The sequence below is a fragment of the Narcine bancroftii genome, chromosome 13 (genome assembly GCF_036971445.1).
Source record: "Narcine bancroftii isolate sNarBan1 chromosome 13, sNarBan1.hap1, whole genome shotgun sequence".
In the NCBI taxonomy this organism is placed as follows: domain Eukaryota; kingdom Metazoa; phylum Chordata; class Chondrichthyes; order Torpediniformes; family Narcinidae; genus Narcine; species Narcine bancroftii.
In genome coordinates, this window is record NC_091481.1 from 70,441,250 (window position 1) to 70,458,351 (window position 17,102).

Here is a 17,102-nt window from a genome sequence, read left to right on the forward strand (position 1 = left end):
CTGCCAACCAGGACAATGATAACTCCCCCTACAAATGGCCCGAGGGTGCTTTTTGACCCACTGAGCTCCTCCAGAACTTTCTTTGTCATCACTCTAGAATTCATATTTAACTCACAGCAACGGGCCAACCAACTGAGGTAAATGTAGTCATTCTTCAACTTCTCGTTCTGAATCAGCTGAAACACCTGAGCGGTCAAGTTAAAAAAGTACAAAGTTTAGAAAAGTTAGGTGCGAAACTAGTCAATATACATTCTCTACATGAAAGTGATGGATATAAAAAAAACTATGCATGCTAATTCAAGGAAAGGATTTTGTATTCAGCTCGATTAATATTCTACACAAGGAGCCTGCATGGATTTGTATTTGTAACCCTACAGTAGAAGTCATAAAATTTGGACTGCTCGGGGGTCGGTCTGGACTTTTGGAGTTTCCAGATTCTTGGGCAGTACTTTAAAAATTACAATTTAAGGAGGACTAAATTTTTATTGTTTATCATTAGGAAATACAGCAGTTTTAAAGAAAAAGAAACTAATGCCACTGGGCATCTGTGGCACTAACACATGCATACACAGAAAAACCCACTAAATTTTAAAATTTTGATATTTTCTGATAAGTGCGGATTCTCGGATGGTCTGAATTTCTGGCATCAGGATTTTTGGACTTCCACTGTACAAGTTCAGATTTATTAATAATTGTAAATGTATTTGTACAAAACACGGACACTTTCAGGCATTTATCAGTGAACTAACATTTTTTTTTAAAAAATTCATGTACATCCCAGTTCGAGTGTTAGATATGTATTAGATATCCAATGCAGACAGCAGAGGTTAGGGATGAGGGTGGGCAATGGGATGAGAGAGAAGAAACAGTCGCAGTGAGATTTTCAATCTTTTGTCTGGAAAAACAGTTCTCATTTATTTGCCACTGTTTAACTTTCCTTGAAAGTGTGCTATATATAAAAATATAAAATGATGATAGAGGTAGGTAAGTTATTTATAGTGGTAGGGGGAAGACCAGAATCAAGGGACATACCCTCAAGATCCTGGATAGTAGATTTAGGACAGAGATGAGGAGAAACTGCTTTTTCCAGAGGGTGGTGAATCTGTGGAATTCACTGCCCATTGAAGCAGTAAATATATTTAAGACAAGGTTGGAAAGATTTTTACATAGTAAGGGAATTAAGGGATATGAGGAAAAGGCAGGAAGGTAGACATGAGTCTATCATCACATCAGCCATGATTTCATTGAATGACAGAGAAGGCCGGATGACTATTCTTGTGTTCTAAAAGGACAACATTCGAAATGCAGTTTTCTTTCAAACTTGGTGTTTGTCCTTGCTGAGGTTTGGAAGAGGTGAGATGAAAGAACTGTTACAGAATTTCCCACATCTACATACAAATAGCACAATAGCAAAGAGAGTAAATGCTGGGTGTAATTGATGAGAGGGCCAGTAGCATTTAGAACTACTGAATGCTGAAGCAAGAGGGTGAAGTGCGGTGGCATTGTATCGGCAGTGGCTAAATTATAGTGTAAAATTCGATAGATGTTGAGTCCAAAGAGGTGAAAGCAACTGTGGGTCTGAGAGGTAGGAGAAGGATGCAAGGCAGAAGTAAGTCAGAAAAAGTTGGATTCCATCTTCTGCAGCAGAGGATAATCCCTGGGGGCATAAAACAGGATAATGGAGTCCCTTGTGTGCAAATTGGTATCTTTACAACACGGTTCCCCTCCTTTGTTACAGAGAGAATAGCAAGGAGTTGAGTGGAAGTGTAATCAAGATAATCACGAGTTGGTTAACAACCTATTCACAGAAATGGAGATAAAGAAGTTAATGGAAGTATCGGAGATGGAACACGAGTAATGAGGGAGAGTTGTAAATGAAAAGTTTGAAAACATTCCAATTTCTGGATGAGAAATTCTGTGATGAACAGCTGAATCTCAACATGAAAAACTACCTTTAAGACAGTTCGTGTAATGCTTATTACAGCACCAGTGACTCAGGTTTAAATCTGCCGTGGTCTGTCAGGAGTTTGCATGTTCTCTCCTTGGCTCGTGTGGGTTTCTTCTGATTTCCCTCCAAGAAAATGATACGGGGCTTGTAGGTTAATTGGTGTATTTGAGTGGTGTAGACTTGTGGATGATGTAATTGTTTTTAGGATGCAGGGGTCAGGTGGAATTGGAAGGGGTGCTCATGGGGATGCTTTACAATGATAATAATATAGAATGAAAAGTAATGAAACCTGAAGGTCATAGTTTAGATGTGAGCCCCTCTTAACCAAAGAAAGAGAATGGAAGATCTTTTCTGGTCTTGGTCAGAGATTGATAGGTTCTTGATCAGCCAAGACATCATAGGTTATGGGGAGAAGGCCGGGCAGTGGTGATGAATAGGAAAATGGTTAACTAGCGGGGCAGACTCGATGGGCTGAATAACATCTTATGATTAACACTAACGTAGTCAGTGTGGATTTAAGATATTTGCAGTGTCCCCAATTTAACTGAGGGAATGCCAGGTTAATATTGTGGCTCATGTGCTTGAGTTAAACAGCAATTACTTACTTCCTCAGCTTCTTTGAAGTTACCAACAGCTGCTTTCGCCTGGGCGTCGTTGAAGTTGAACAGGTCGTCATTATAGAAGTAACTCTGTTTAATAAAAAAGGAAAGGGAAAGACTGGGTCACATCCAATAACTAGTCAGAGTCTCCGGAACATCAAGTGTTCCAGGTTTTGCTTTCATTTTATGTTTTTAGGTAGAATTTGCATGATTTTACCGGTCTAAAGAATGTCCAATGTCTCAGACACAAACGACCAAAACTCGAAATCTCCGTTTCCTTATGCGAGTTTAGACAGCAGACCAGAAGTGTGGTAATTAAAGAGTTGGGACTTGCAATGCATGTCATCAATACATGCTAGTCATTAGCTGGTTGTTCACAGAATGCCTGTATTTAACTTCAGACTGCAGGCAGTTGGGGAAATTTGCTAAAGGTCAAGGAGGTAAAATATCAGAATAGGAATGGCACCCTCATTCCCGTTCTGACCTTTTTATATAGCATGCACTCTGGGAAAATGGCAATAATCCCTAGAACGCAGTAGCTGTATAAAAAAAACAAAAGATTATATGCTAACGAAAAAATGGTGAATGAAGAAGTTACATTTCTCTCCCATTGCACTGAACACTATCTCAGTCCATATTTCAGAAGACCTCTCCTGGAGCCAGCAGAGGCAACCATGAAGAAGGCACACCAATGCCACTACTTTCTAAGGGGTCTGAGGAGATTTGTCATTTTGTCGAATATTCCATGAGACGGAGGAAAGTTGCATCACAGTCTTATTTGGGAATTTGAATGCCAAGGAACAGAAGGTTCCAGAAGTTAACAAACATAGCCATGTGAATCATAGTCTCCATTCTCCCATCCATTGCCTCAAAAAGGCAGCCAACATTATAAAGGACCCCCATCAAGTCAAGTTATTTATTGTTATCTGCTTGTAAAAGTACAACTTGATGAAACACCTCTCATTCTTCTAAATTCCAGCAAGTACAGCCGCAGATGACTCGATCTCTCCTCATGTGCTAACCATGAGGGCATCTCTGGAATCCACCTGGTGAACCTCCTCTGCACTGCCTCTGAAGCCAGGCCACCCTTGATCAAATAAGGAGAACAGAACTGCCCACAGTTCTCCAGATGTGGTCTCACCAGGACCCTGTACGGTTGCAGCATCACCTCCCTGCTCATACATTCAATTCCTTTAGCAATGAAGACCAACATTCCATTTGGCCCCTTGATAGCCTGCTGCACCAAAAATCTCTTGAATAAATCAAAATAAACTCTACGAAAGTTAGCCAAATCACTTTCACTCTAAAATTATGCATGATACTTTCGCAATTAAAAGGATATACACATACCGGTAAATTAAAATAACCATTCACACCATTTTAAGTGTTGACATATTGGTCTATGTTTCTTAATTACAAATCTTGTAGCATCATTTTACACACGGACCATCCACTGGTGTGATGGCCAGGTGGAAAACTTGGATGAAAGAAAAAATGCTACCTGCCTTGACAGAGTTGAGGTAGATTAAGACATCCTCAAATTGTTTCAGAAGGAAAAAACAGGAGGCCATACACTGACGACCAGGGATTGTATCTAAAAATAAGATTGAAGTATTATGGTCAGAGTGCAAGGCTATATGAGTAAAGGATACGATTTTGTACATGGGGTTCACTTTCCAACATGAACCAGTATCTGTACCTTATTAAAAGCTGTTCTGTGGGAAAGATTCTTTCAGAAAGAATCCAGCACCACAAGCAAATATTTGCCTTAGGAAGGGTGAGCATGCAACACTCCAAGATGAGTGGAGATAACTAGTGAAGTAATTTTTAAACGTTTATAATTGTTGGTCAAGAGCTTCTGTGAGATTAAACTTGAATTTTGTGCAAGTATCACCCTATAAATGCCAATTTTCCAGATTTTTGTGCTAATTTGAAATATGCCATGTTGGAAGTTACCCCCATCAACCACTAGCCCACAGCTTTCATCAATTTAATCAACATAAACAAATTTCAACTAATTAATTCCATTTAGCCTTTGAGATAGGCTCAAGGATACCAACTGACACATTTAAAAAAACAGAAAATGAAATGGATTATGGTACCTCAGAGTAACTAGTAAACTGCACAGTTTTTAAAAAGCAATTTGGATTACTGTAATTTAAGATTGCTGAGGGATGGATACATATACATATTAACGCAGCACAAGGCTTCAAAGGTAACGAGAAATATTTAAGAAAATAAACTGAAAATCAATCTCTAAAATGATCATCAGTTGCAATGGTTTATATTATATTATATATTTTTTTAAATTTAGAGTCACAGCACAGTAGCAAGCTCTTCCAGCCCATGAGACTGTGCTGCCCCAAATACATGAATTAACCTACAATCCCTGTACATGTTGAAGGGTGGGAGGGATGGAGGAAACTCATGCAGGTCTCAGGGAAAGTGTGCCAACTCCTTACAGACATCTCTGGTTTTGAACCCAGATCACTGATGCTGTAACAGCGTTACCCTGTAGATTTTTCTTTGGTGATATTTGCATTTCATTGAATAAATAAGTAGGGAGTTGGGCAGGAACACAAACAAAAAAAAATCTTAAACATCCGTATGATTTTGACCACAATTTTTACCTTGACTAATGAATGTTCCTGAGAAGAAAACTCTTGCCACTAATTCAAAACCTTAATTCTCACTGTAAGCCAACATGGAAAAGAAAGGCAATATTGGTATCTAACCACTTATTTATTGTCCTATGGCACATGCATGTCCTCCCATTTGTGAAGAATGTATTATCAGTTACACCACTATCAATAACATTGGAAGGCCATTTTACAATATTTGCTGAGATACTGCAGGTAACCCCCCTCCAAACTAGACTTTTAAAAAATTAATTGGGCTAATTATGGAGATGAAGTAGGTTGAGCATAAAATTAAAATAAAAGGCCCATAATGTTAATTGCAGCGTGAAGTTTCACAATTGGTTCATTTTAAGAAGTGACAATAAATGATCAAAAAATTAGTATTAAAGGAATAGAAGACAGGATTGTCAAGCAATGCAAGGAATTGGAAGAGCTCTACAACAAAAAAAAGAAAGTAACCCTATTGAATGAGAGATGATAGGATCATTTTAATGAGGAATAAATTAATGCCTGAAACACAAAATAATATATACAGTACAAGTCAGTTTATCTGAAATGGTTGGGACCGGGCCTATTTCGGATAAATGGTCATTTTTTAAAAACAGCCCAGTAGCAACAGCAAATCACTTCTAACAGTGTTTAATCAACAACAAACAACAAGGGAAGGCTTTTTAAAGCATGAAATAATGTTTAATTCTCACCAAAAAACAGCCTGAACAAAAGAAGATAAATTCAACACCAAAAACTTGAAATTCTACTCAGACGTTTTTCCAAAATTTTTTCAACCTGCGAGGTCAGTTCAGCTCTGAAAAAAATTCAGATAACTGAGGATTTCTGTTTGTTTCAAATATTCCCATTTACCCAAAAATTTCTGGAGGCGAAATTACATAGTTTTGACTTTAAAATTTTTCAGATAAATGAGGATTTCTGACTTTGAGCCTAACAGACGTCACTTCCGGGTCCAAAAAAATTTCGGAGAACTGAGGATTTCAAATAATCCAATTTTGGATAATCTGTGTATAAAATAATAATAAATGAATATTTTGTATCTGTTTTTAGTATGCAAGACAAAGTCAATGTAGCAATATTAGATAGAATCCAATGATTTTAACTACAATGGGGACTGTAAAGTAATATAATTAACAAAAAATGTTCTGGGGAAATGAAGGAAAATAAGGCCAAATAAATCTCCTGGATTTCTGCACCGGCCATTTCTAAAAGATTGGCAGCAGATAAAGTGGATGCTTTATGGGTGATCTTACAAACCTCACAAGATTCTCAAACATTTCCAAGGTTAATACTGCTACCCGAGGAAGGAGGGAGAGAAAAAATAGGGAACAGTGTGCCAGATAGCCAAATGTTTGTTTTGAGCAAAATATTGGAATTTAACATCATTAGAAAACCATTGAATCCAGATTCTACCACAGGAGATAATTACCTTATGATGGGGGAACGGAAAGAAAAAAAAATTTTAAGCATAGGATTGCAAATCTGCAATTTTCTGCGTCAGAGAGGCATGGATACTCAATTGTTGAATAAATTCAAAGCTGAAGTTGATAGGGCAGACAATGTACAGCACAGTAACAGGTCCTTTCAGCCCCAAAGTCTATGACACAATTACATCCGATTAATCTACAACCCCTGGTAAGTTTTTTTTAAAAAAACAGTGGAAGGGAATCGAAGCTCCCAGGGAAAATCCACGCAGACATGGGGAGAGCACAAACTCCTTACAGACAGCGCAGGATTTGATCTCCAGTCCCGATCGCTAGCACTGTAACAGCATTGAGCAGACCATAACGTTATCCATGAATGAGGGAAATGAGCCAAAAGGTCAGCCAGTATCATATTAAAGGGCTACGTATGGCCCAGTCCTGTTTCCATTTCCTCATCTTATATTTCGATATTTACAGAATGACCACAGTAATAACTCAGGTTAGAAGGTAAAATTTAAAATAATTTATTTTTATTGTTTGTAATTGTCTCTATTTCTGTGTCTTGAGTATTGCAGCACAAAACTCCAACTGCAACTTGTGTATTTTCCAACTTGCATATTTGGTGAGGGGCAGCAACCACTTTCATTAAAGAACACGACAGATTTTAAAAATTAAAACACGATACTGGGGAAACTCAGCAGGTCAAGCAGTGTACCTTATGTACATGACCAACATTTCGGCTTGAGCCCTTCATCAAGGTAATGAGCAAAATGTAGGCAAGGGTCCGAACAAAATGGTGAAGAGGGGTAGGGGGACAAGCACAGGCCCAAAGGCAGGAGGTAATAGGTGGATAAGGGAGGGAGGACAGCAGCAAGCAGGGGAAGGAGGGATGGTTCTGTGAATGGAGAAAAGGGGGTAGAGATCTGGAGGAAAGACAGAGAATGAAAAGGGAGGGAGAATAGGGAGGGAGAATGGGGAGTGGGCTAGCAGAAGTCACTATCAATGCCATCCAGTTGGAGAATGCCCAGACGAAAAATTAAGTGTCGCTCCTTCAATTTATGGGTGGTCTTGGTTTGACAGTACACAAGACCATGGACAGACATGTCAGCATGGGAGTGGGGCATAGAATGGCCACGACTTCAGTACATACCACATTCACTGGCAGATCCTCCAACCAGCTGGAAATATTGCTGTGCAATCTTCAAGTGCTCCCTCTGTGAACAAACAAATGGACATGCTCAGCCAAGAATTTTTGTGCATTTGTCATCAACAAGTTCTGGTCAATCCTTCAATAAACATAATGCTATAAACTTTGTGACATAAAATCAGCTCAGTGTTTGGAAAGATTCTGGGTACCCTCATCAAATTTGTGCATTTGTCATCAACAAGTTCTGGTCAATCCTGCAATAAACATAATGCTATAAACTTTGTGACATAAAATCAGCTCAGTGTTTGGAAAGATTCTGGGTACCCTCATCAAATTTTATTAAAGATTGTTTGGGCAAAAATCACTCCAAGGATATAAGTAACTATCTGTGGGTTGACAGCCATTTCAAGTCAACTTTATTATCACACAAGTACAATCCGATGAAACAGCATTCTCCGGCCCTCAGTGCAAAACACACAAAGGCACAACCAGACATAACACACAGAGACAAATAAAACATATACATGACATTTATATAAATAAGTAAATAAATATTGTTTCATAAATATGAAAGTCTCAGATGGTTAGTTAGTATGAGTATTTTCTTTGGTCGTTCAGCGTTCTCGCTGCCCATGGGAAGAAGCTGTTTCTCAGTCTGGTGGTGTTGGCTCTGATATTCCTGTATCTCTTTCCCAAAGGGAGCAGCTGAAAGATATTGTGTGTGGGGTGGAAGGGGTCCTCAGTGATTTTGTGTGTCCTCTTCAGACAACTTTGGGCAGGAAGAAGACCCCAGTGATTCTAATGATGGTGTGGATTGACCTCAAATCCACTTCTCTGCATTAATTGTACCATACTGTGATGCAGCCAGCCAGGACACTCTCGACAGAGCTCCAGTAGAAGGTTGACATGATGGTGACCGGTAGCCTTGCCTTCAATCTTCTCAGGAAGTGCAGTTGCTGTTGCACCTTTCTGACAAGTGAGATTTTTTTTTTTTTTTTAATTGTCATGTAATGGAACAGATGTTATATTATGCAAAACTGCATTTAATCTGCCATAAAGCAAACAAAGATTCACCATCAGCAGTAATTGCCCAGTGCCTCTTGTAGATGTCCTTGATGGAGTGACGACTGGTGCCCATGATGTCATTGGCTGAGTTAACAACTCTCTGGAGTTGTCAAAATTATGCTATGAAAGCGTAACTAATATAATTAATGTTAGTTATCAAATGGTACCATTTAATTTTTTTTAACATCAATTACATTCTTCTTCTTTGGGTTGGCTTCGCGGACGAAGATTTATGGAGGGGGTAAATGTCCACGTCAGCTGCAGGCTCATTTGTGGCTGACAAGTCCGATGCGGGACAGGCAGACACAATTACATTATACTCCATACAAATTACATGCACTTTATTTGAATTGTTCTGATCAATGTTTTAGATGTAATAAAGAAGTAGGATCTTTCCTGCATGCAATCTGGCAATGTGAAAACGTAGATAAGTTTTGGAAGGATACAAGTATTTTTCTGGGATGAGTTCTGAAGACAAATTTTGAAGGATCCCAGAGAATTTTTATTGGAAAATATTTCCCAATTGAAGTTAGATATTTATCAAAAGAAGTTTTTAAGTGTAGCAATAGCAAAGAAATCTATAGCTGTAACATGGAAATCTGGTGATATTGGGGGTTGAATAGATGGCAAATGAAATTATTAAATTGTATACCATTAGAGAGAATAACATATAATATACAAAATCAACCAGAAAAATTTGATAAGATTTAGAACATGGATTTTATTGCTTCGACTTTGCCTGCAGCATCCAACACACCCCCATCCAACCCACCCAAATTAGTTATGGTTTAAGATTGTTATGTAAACTGCAATTAATTAAAAATATGTTTATTAGACAGGCTTTTCTTTTTTCCCCCCCCACTTTTTTGGGGGAGGGAGGGGGAGAAAATATATAAAAACTGTATACTTTTGTGTGGTAGTTTTTATTATTCTTATGTTATGGATAAATACTGTATATGTTTGGACGCAAATGGAAAATAAAATTTATTTAAAAATACCAGGTAAAGGACAAAGAGGAAGATTAATTCTGGTCAGATTTAATGATGGAATAGATTGGGGAGGCAGAATGGGCAATATTTATAGCTGCAGGAAATTCTCCTCCAGAATAAAGTCTTACCATTATTGGAAACTTTCTCACCCCCTTCTTGGGACCGAGCTGAGGAGAGTTAGAGTTCTAACCAACTCAATCCATGCAAAAATTTGGCATCCAACTAATAATCCATCAGATCTCATAAGCAGACAGAGGGGGAGTCACGTGATGGAGTAGTGGCCGGACGGTGAACTCCAGCCCACTCCAGAAAAGTCGGGAAAAACAAGAGAAAACACAAAGGCACAGAAATAAAAGTTACAGAAAAGTGAGTATAAAGGTGGAAAGAAGATGGCGACAAAAAAAGAAAAGTCGAAAGCAACGGTAAGAAGAGAGGAAGAGAAGACAAAGGAGGAAAAAGGTGAAGGCCTTACCTGTCCGAAGAGGCCCGCTGCGGAGAGAGAAACCCGCTCCCTCAGGTCGGTAAATAATGGACTACAAAAATGGCTCGCAGAGCCGAGCAAAAGTGCGAAACCGCGCATGCGCGAAGTTTCGCGCATGCGCGATGCGAATGAAAAAAAACACACCGACGGGAGGGGGGACCAGCTGGGGAGTCGATCTCCACAGCCGGCAACGACAGCTGCAGAACACCTGCAGCAAGAAGAGACCACAGAAGACAATAGAAACAAGAAAGAAGAGGAGGAAAGGGCAACAAAGAAACAACAGATGGTCAACCCAGAGGAAGAAGAAGAGGAAGAGTATGGTGAAATAGAAGAAGAAAAGATAGGCAAGGTAAAGGATATACTTGCTCTTATTAAAGGATACATGGAGTCATTTAAAGAATGGCAAACACAGGAATTTAAGGATTTAAGAAAAAGAATAAACAACACAGAAGAGAAAATAATTAAAATGGAGATGACCTTAACAGAAATGGGAAAAAAAATGGACAAGATGGAAGAGCGGGCAGTAGCAGCAGAAATGGAGGTAGAAGACTTAAAAAAGAAATTGGAGAAATCTAATAAAAAAACTAAAGAGACACAAGAACTACTAGCTCAAAAAATAGATACAATGGAAAACCATAACAGAAGAAATAACATAAAGATAGTGGGCCTTAAGGAAGATGAAGAAGGCAAGAATATGAGGGAGTTTATAAAAGAGTGGATCCCTAAGACCCTAGGATGTCCAGAACTACAGCATGAAATGGAAATAGAAAGGGCACATAGAGTATTGGCCTCTAAACCACAACCACAACAAAAACCAAGATCTATTGTAGTAAAATTCCTAAGATATACTACAAGAGAAAAGGTACTGGAGAAGACAATGGAAAAAGTAAGAGAGGGCAACAAACCACTGGAGTATAAAGGGCAAAAAATCTTCATTTATCCAGATATAAGTTTTGAACTCCTAAAGAAGAGAAAAGAGTTCAATACAGCAAAGGCGATTTTATGGAAGAAAGGGTATAAATTTATACTAAAGCATCCAGCGGTATTGAAAATATTTATTCCAGGACAACAAAACAGACTATTCTCGGATCCAGAAGAAGCACGAAAATTTGCAGAACAATTACAAAAATAGACTGAGGGAGGAAGACGGGTAATGAGAGTTAAAATGATCACGACTGATATGTATGTGGGTAAAGACAAAAATAGACTGAGGGATGAAGACGGGTAATGAGAGTAAAAATGATCACGATTGATATGTATGCAGGTAAAGAGGTATAAGAGTGAATAGAGACAATGAGCATACATGAATGTATCTGTACTTAGAGGAAAATATAGATAGTATAGACAAGAATTAATAAGGGAAGGTAATGGAATAGAGAGAATAAGGAGGGAATTAAAAGAGGGACCTTTGTGACATATGAAAAGTGAAATCTTTTCTGGGGGAGGCGGGGTGGGGGGAAATAGCGGTCACTGCAAAATCAGTTGACGCTTGCGAGTGGATTCGCAAATCCAAATGGAGAGGGGAGATGTGGTTGTCCGACAAGGGATAAAGGACAACTCAGGAGGTGAAGGGGAGATTGGGGATAAATAAGATAGAAATAGGAGAATAAGGAAAATGTTAGATGTTGTAGGAATGTTGTCTTATAAAGAGTTGAAAATAAGAAAACAGAAATGGAAAAGGAGGAAAGGTAATGATGGAAAAACGGAAAGAGAAGATAAACAAAATATAAAAGGGCTACGCTGAACTATATGTCTTTAAATATTAATGGAATACATAACCAAATTAAAAGGAAGAAACTACCAAATTTAAATGAATAAATGTATTCCATTAGAAAAAATAACATATTGGTTAAGAAATAATATTGAAATATTCGAACAAGTATAGGAGCCTTACATTAAATACAATAGCGAAAACCTACCGGGGACAAACATTACCTAAGTTGATGGAAGGAGAAGGAAAGAAAAGAATGGACTCAGTAGAATTTCTGGTGTAATTTTGTTGAATGACAACATTGTCTGACTGGCTTAATGCAACCTAGATTGTATACCTAAAATGGATGAGAGGGGGGGGTGGGGGGGTGGTTTGGGAGGAAAGGGGGGGGGGGGGGAGAAAAAGTCACTGTATATGTGTGAAAAAGAAATAGTGTATATCATGGCTAATGTGATTTATGGTGTGAAAAATAAAAAAATTTAAAAAAAAAGATCTCATAAGCAGACAGAAATAAATAATTAGACCCAGACTGTCTCAAAATGCAAGTGTAATCACTCTTTTGATGTTGCCAGATTTAACAAATAATTTGCATTCCACAAAATGCCACAGATTAATGGCAAGTTGAATTGTTTTAGAAAGCAATATTGGCCAAGAAAACTCTTTCCTTTGGATAGCTCACATGTATTGGAATAGAAGGATGGGGTTTTAGTTTAACATCTTTTCATAGACGGCACCTCCTAAGACTGAAACACAAATTTAGATTTTTCAGATCTATTGTCAGGGTACATACATGACATTACATGAGATTCCTTTTTCCTGTGGGTGAGGCAGAATTACCACTAATTGGTAGTGTAAAAATTAAACTGTACAGAGCGTAAAACATTTAAACAAAGAACTGTTATCAGATAACGGATGTAAACAAAATGACTGACTTAGATAATGGACGAATCCTAGATTGGGGCTTTAATCCAAAATCTCTGATTAAGAACTAAAAATTATTAACGTACAAGAAGTGTGTCAGTGAAGTTTAGAGGCTCATTGTGTATTTGTACCTGATGGGTTTATAAACTGGAACAGCCACTTCCAAATGAAGAAGTATATCTCATTTGAGAAAAGGATCTGCTGAACATGCAAAGCTAGGGCAATGACGCCTGTTGTGATGGGAGGAGTTCAGAGCACAGTCACAGATGGACAAAGCATAGGTTTCTGTACAACAAAATTTATTCTCTTCATAAAATAAAAACATGAGAATTTACGAATAAAAATACATGACAGCAATTCCTTAACAATGCAACTTAAGTCCACTCACCGAACCTTGCTCCTGACCGAGAGCTGCATTCACCACACCTTTCAGGATATATTCCTAAAAGTGAAGAAAGACAGCAGTGTAATATACAGAGCATGAATATTAATATATTATAACATAATGAAAAGACTTAACAGTTTAGTTTGTTAAGTTTCAAACCTAGCCCATGCAGTTAGAAGGTTTCTATTACAAAGGTTCATCCATCATTGAAATAATTTTTTTTTGTACGTACTTTAACAAGCGTATACTCACAAAAACTAGATGTTTACTGTTACAATTTTGCAACACTGGAGTCTTTCAAACGTGCAAGAAATTAGATCCAGACCTTCACAGAGATAGCATCATAAGATATTTATGGCATAGAAGCCCAAGTGACTGGTTAAAAATTGGCCAAATGTTTCTCATTGGTGAATTGTTAGCTCAGAGCCTCTAGTGACACCAAGCAAGTACTGCAGTGGTAGAAAACTGTAACTTTTGGCAATACGTTCAAAATTGTTCACTATATTAAGCACCGTTTAAATACATCTACTTGCCCATCAATTACAATTTAAGAAAACATCAAAGTATTTTTGGGTTTGTGATCTCAACAGATCTACTTTAGCTTTTTCATCTAGATTTGTTCCTATTTTCAACCATTTCATGGTCAACAAACTCACCAGTCATTAATTATTACTACTTGCCATTCCACTATTTTCATTGCACAAAACCTTGCATGGCAGTCTGACCCAGAGGGTTACAGAATTTGCTTACCTGAGGAGTTGTTGGCTCCAGGTCCTTAATAAGATTATAAGCCTCTTGCACGTCATCTGTGGCAAGTTATCTGAATATTAGTAAAGGGTGAAGATTGTGGGGAAATAGCCGAAGCAGAGAATATTGACAACCGCAGTAATTGGGAGAGGGAATCCTGACAATCTTTTAGCTGGGGAAGACTTAGGAAATCAATCTTATGAATTCCTCAATTGCCATTTTCAAAGTAAAGGTGGAGCACAGAGCTATATTTTTATTTGGAAACAATTAGCTGGCTTTCAGGAGCAGGAACAATACCGTGGAAAAAAAAAATCACAAGGCAGCATTATCAAAAAAAAAATTAGAGTTAATATAAAAACACAAAGCTGGAGAAACTCAGCAGGCCAAACAGTGCAAAGATGAAGATATATATGTAACCAGCATATCAGGCAGGAGCCCTTCTTCAAAATTTGGAAAAATGTCGGCGGACACCGGAACCATCTTAGACAGTTAATGCTCATTTTCTAGAACAATTTAAAAGCATTGATGGAATATTTCAATAGCTTTCAGGTTCTTTCCATATTATTAAACCATCTCAAATAGTTTCATCCATAAACTGCTAGTTTATGATATCATTAATTATTTGGCAAAATTAACCAACCAATAAATTATGTGTTTTTATTGAATAAAAAAAATAAACCAAATTAAAACTTACACATGGTACAAAAATGGGATTTCATGATTATTTTACTTGGAGGCAGCTCTGAATATGGCAGTGCAACTTGTCTGCAGTTAGATACTCCTGATCACAGTGGCTGCAAGAACTTACATGGTTTGGAACCATGAACAATTTTAAAATCTGATAAAAATGGACATTGAACTGCAAGGAGTTGTGTCTACCAGTGGAACACATCAAACGGGAGTGGATCGGAGGGGATGCTGCAGAGTTGTGGAACTTGCCCGACGGAGGCACGGAGCTTCGGACATGGCCAAGAGGAGGAGGCCGAGCTGCCTGTGTCGTTGGAGACTCTTCAGAGCATTGTCAGAGGTGAATATTGTTGGGCTGAGTGGAAAACACGAGCAGCGGAGGCAGAGATGGAGTGTTGCTCAGCCGTGCCGGGCTCAGAGGTCAGGGTAGATGTACCAAGGTCTCGTGGATAAATGGAGGACTCGAGGCTGCAACGTCTGGGCCTCATGTGAAGGATGGAGTTGGAGGGCTGCTCAGGCCACATGAACTTATGACTGGGTGGTGGTTGGGTTCCCTACCGCTGGTGAAATTAACATGTGTGGAGGGGTCGGTAACCCAAGCTGTTGAAGTCTGTGCGAACAGAGCCCGCAGCAGCCTGAGGCTCATGGAAACTGGCAGACATTTTATAGCACCTGTTCTCTTGTACCATTGTCTGGTTTCTGAAAATTGATTTCATGTTGCATTGTATTGTTAGGCAGTTTTTGTACTGGGTCAGGGGAACATTATCTCATTTTTAGTGCTATATGGTGTTAAATACAATAAATAAACGATGCCTGTTACCTTATTTTTTTTTTAAAAAAGGTCAAGTTGTCTCATGCCCAATTTTTAAACTTTAAACCAAAGTTTACCACTCCCTTAATCCTCTTCATAAAAGTTGCCCAGAGAGAAAAAATTTCCATTGTGAGGTTCACAGAACAATGTTGTTAAATTTCCCTTTGTAACTTACAAATTGAGATTGTCGGTTCAAAGGCAGCATTCCCGATTGATACACTGCAGGTTCTCAGTGTTATCACAATGTAACCCAGTTAGTGTGATGTTTGCTGCCAGCTCCTGAAGAGAAATATGGCAATACAAATAGCAATTCCCAACTCAAATTAACACCTTTTGTCTATTGGTTTGTACTCCTCTGCCTCCCATTCTTCCCCCAGTTTTTAAATTCAGATGCTGATCTATTTTCACTCATTCCTTGACGATGAGCTCAGGCCCAAAATGTCAGTAATAGATCTTTACTTCCTGTGGATGCTGCAAAACCAGCTGAGTTTCTCCGGCATTTCTGTGTTTTTACTGCAGTCACAGGGTCTGCAGACATACATGTTTCACTCCTCATTTTATTAACCATTCCAGAATTTTATTTCATCTTTTAAAACAATTTTCAGAAGTGGGGGTTTTTGCCTTTGCTATTTTTTTAAAGGAGTTCTGAGACTAGAGCATTGATCCAGCTCAAGAGAAAAATAATCTTTCAAGGTTCCATCAGACAGAGCTTAAACAACATAACTAATATTCAAACTGCAGCAAGGCACTGCCCAAGAGTCATTACCAATCAAAATTGATGCTGGGCAATAAAACCTTGAATACACCTGGGATTGTCTGATCTCAGAAGCTAAGCAGGCTCAGGACTGGCCAGTATTTGGAGGGGAGACCGTCTAGGAACAGGTCCTGTAGGTTTCTGTGAGGGGCACTGGACAAAGTGGCGACTTCCGTCTGCCTTACAGCAGACAAAAGTTAAAGGATTTCCTGTATGTTGCATTCTAAATGTATTATTATGTGACAACAATGGAACCTTTACCTTTATAAGGTGATACAGGAACAGGAGGCCAAAACTTGTGCAAAGGTGTTAGTTTTAAAGGAGCATCTTTTAAAGAAGAAGAGGTGGGGAGAAAAATGCAGGATGGGAATTTAGAGCCTCGATGGCAAAGCAAAGCTGGACCATATAAAATCAAGGTTTTACACAAAGCCAGAGTCGGAGGAGCACCGACCTCTCGGAGGACGAAAGGGCTAGAGGAGTTTCAGGAAACAGGAGGAGCAAAATAACATGGATTTGTAAACAAGAGTACGAACTTCAGAACTGAGGCATTGCTGGATTAAGGGTGAATTGGACTTAAAACAAACTTAAAATATTCAAGTTTATGGAAGCAACCAAAGAGCATTTGAATGGTCAAGCACAGAGATGGATAAGGATTTTGGCAACAGTTAAGGCAAAGAAAGGTGAAGATGGGGGACATTATGGAAGTGGAGGCAGGTTGTCTTAGTGATGGGAATGATGCAGGAATGCAGACTATTGCAGTACAAGAACATTGCTTTCTGCTCTGT

General features: G+C 38.6%; 1 protein-coding gene across 6 annotated transcripts in view; it reads right to left on the reverse strand.

Annotated features, from left to right (window-relative positions):
• ift56 (intraflagellar transport 56) overlaps positions 1-17,102 on the reverse strand; it is a 61,882-nt gene that overhangs the window by 14,590 nt on the left and 30,190 nt on the right. The window contains exons 10-15 of one of the 6 annotated variants that reach the window (XM_069909278.1): positions 14,069-14,124; positions 13,322-13,375; positions 7,770-7,833; positions 4,053-4,141; positions 2,554-2,637; positions 116-185 (exon numbers count right to left, since the gene is read on the reverse strand). In XM_069909278.1, the coding sequence (XP_069765379.1) occupies positions 116-185; positions 2,554-2,637; positions 4,053-4,141; positions 7,770-7,833; positions 13,322-13,375; positions 14,069-14,124 (417 nt within the window). Of the gene's footprint in view, positions 1-115; positions 186-2,553; positions 2,638-4,052; positions 4,142-5,174; positions 5,240-5,872; positions 6,200-7,769; positions 7,834-13,321; positions 13,376-14,068; positions 14,125-17,102 lie in introns of those variants that run through there. The other 5 variants (XM_069909280.1, XM_069909279.1, XM_069909281.1 and 2 more) reach the window with 5 other exon arrangements.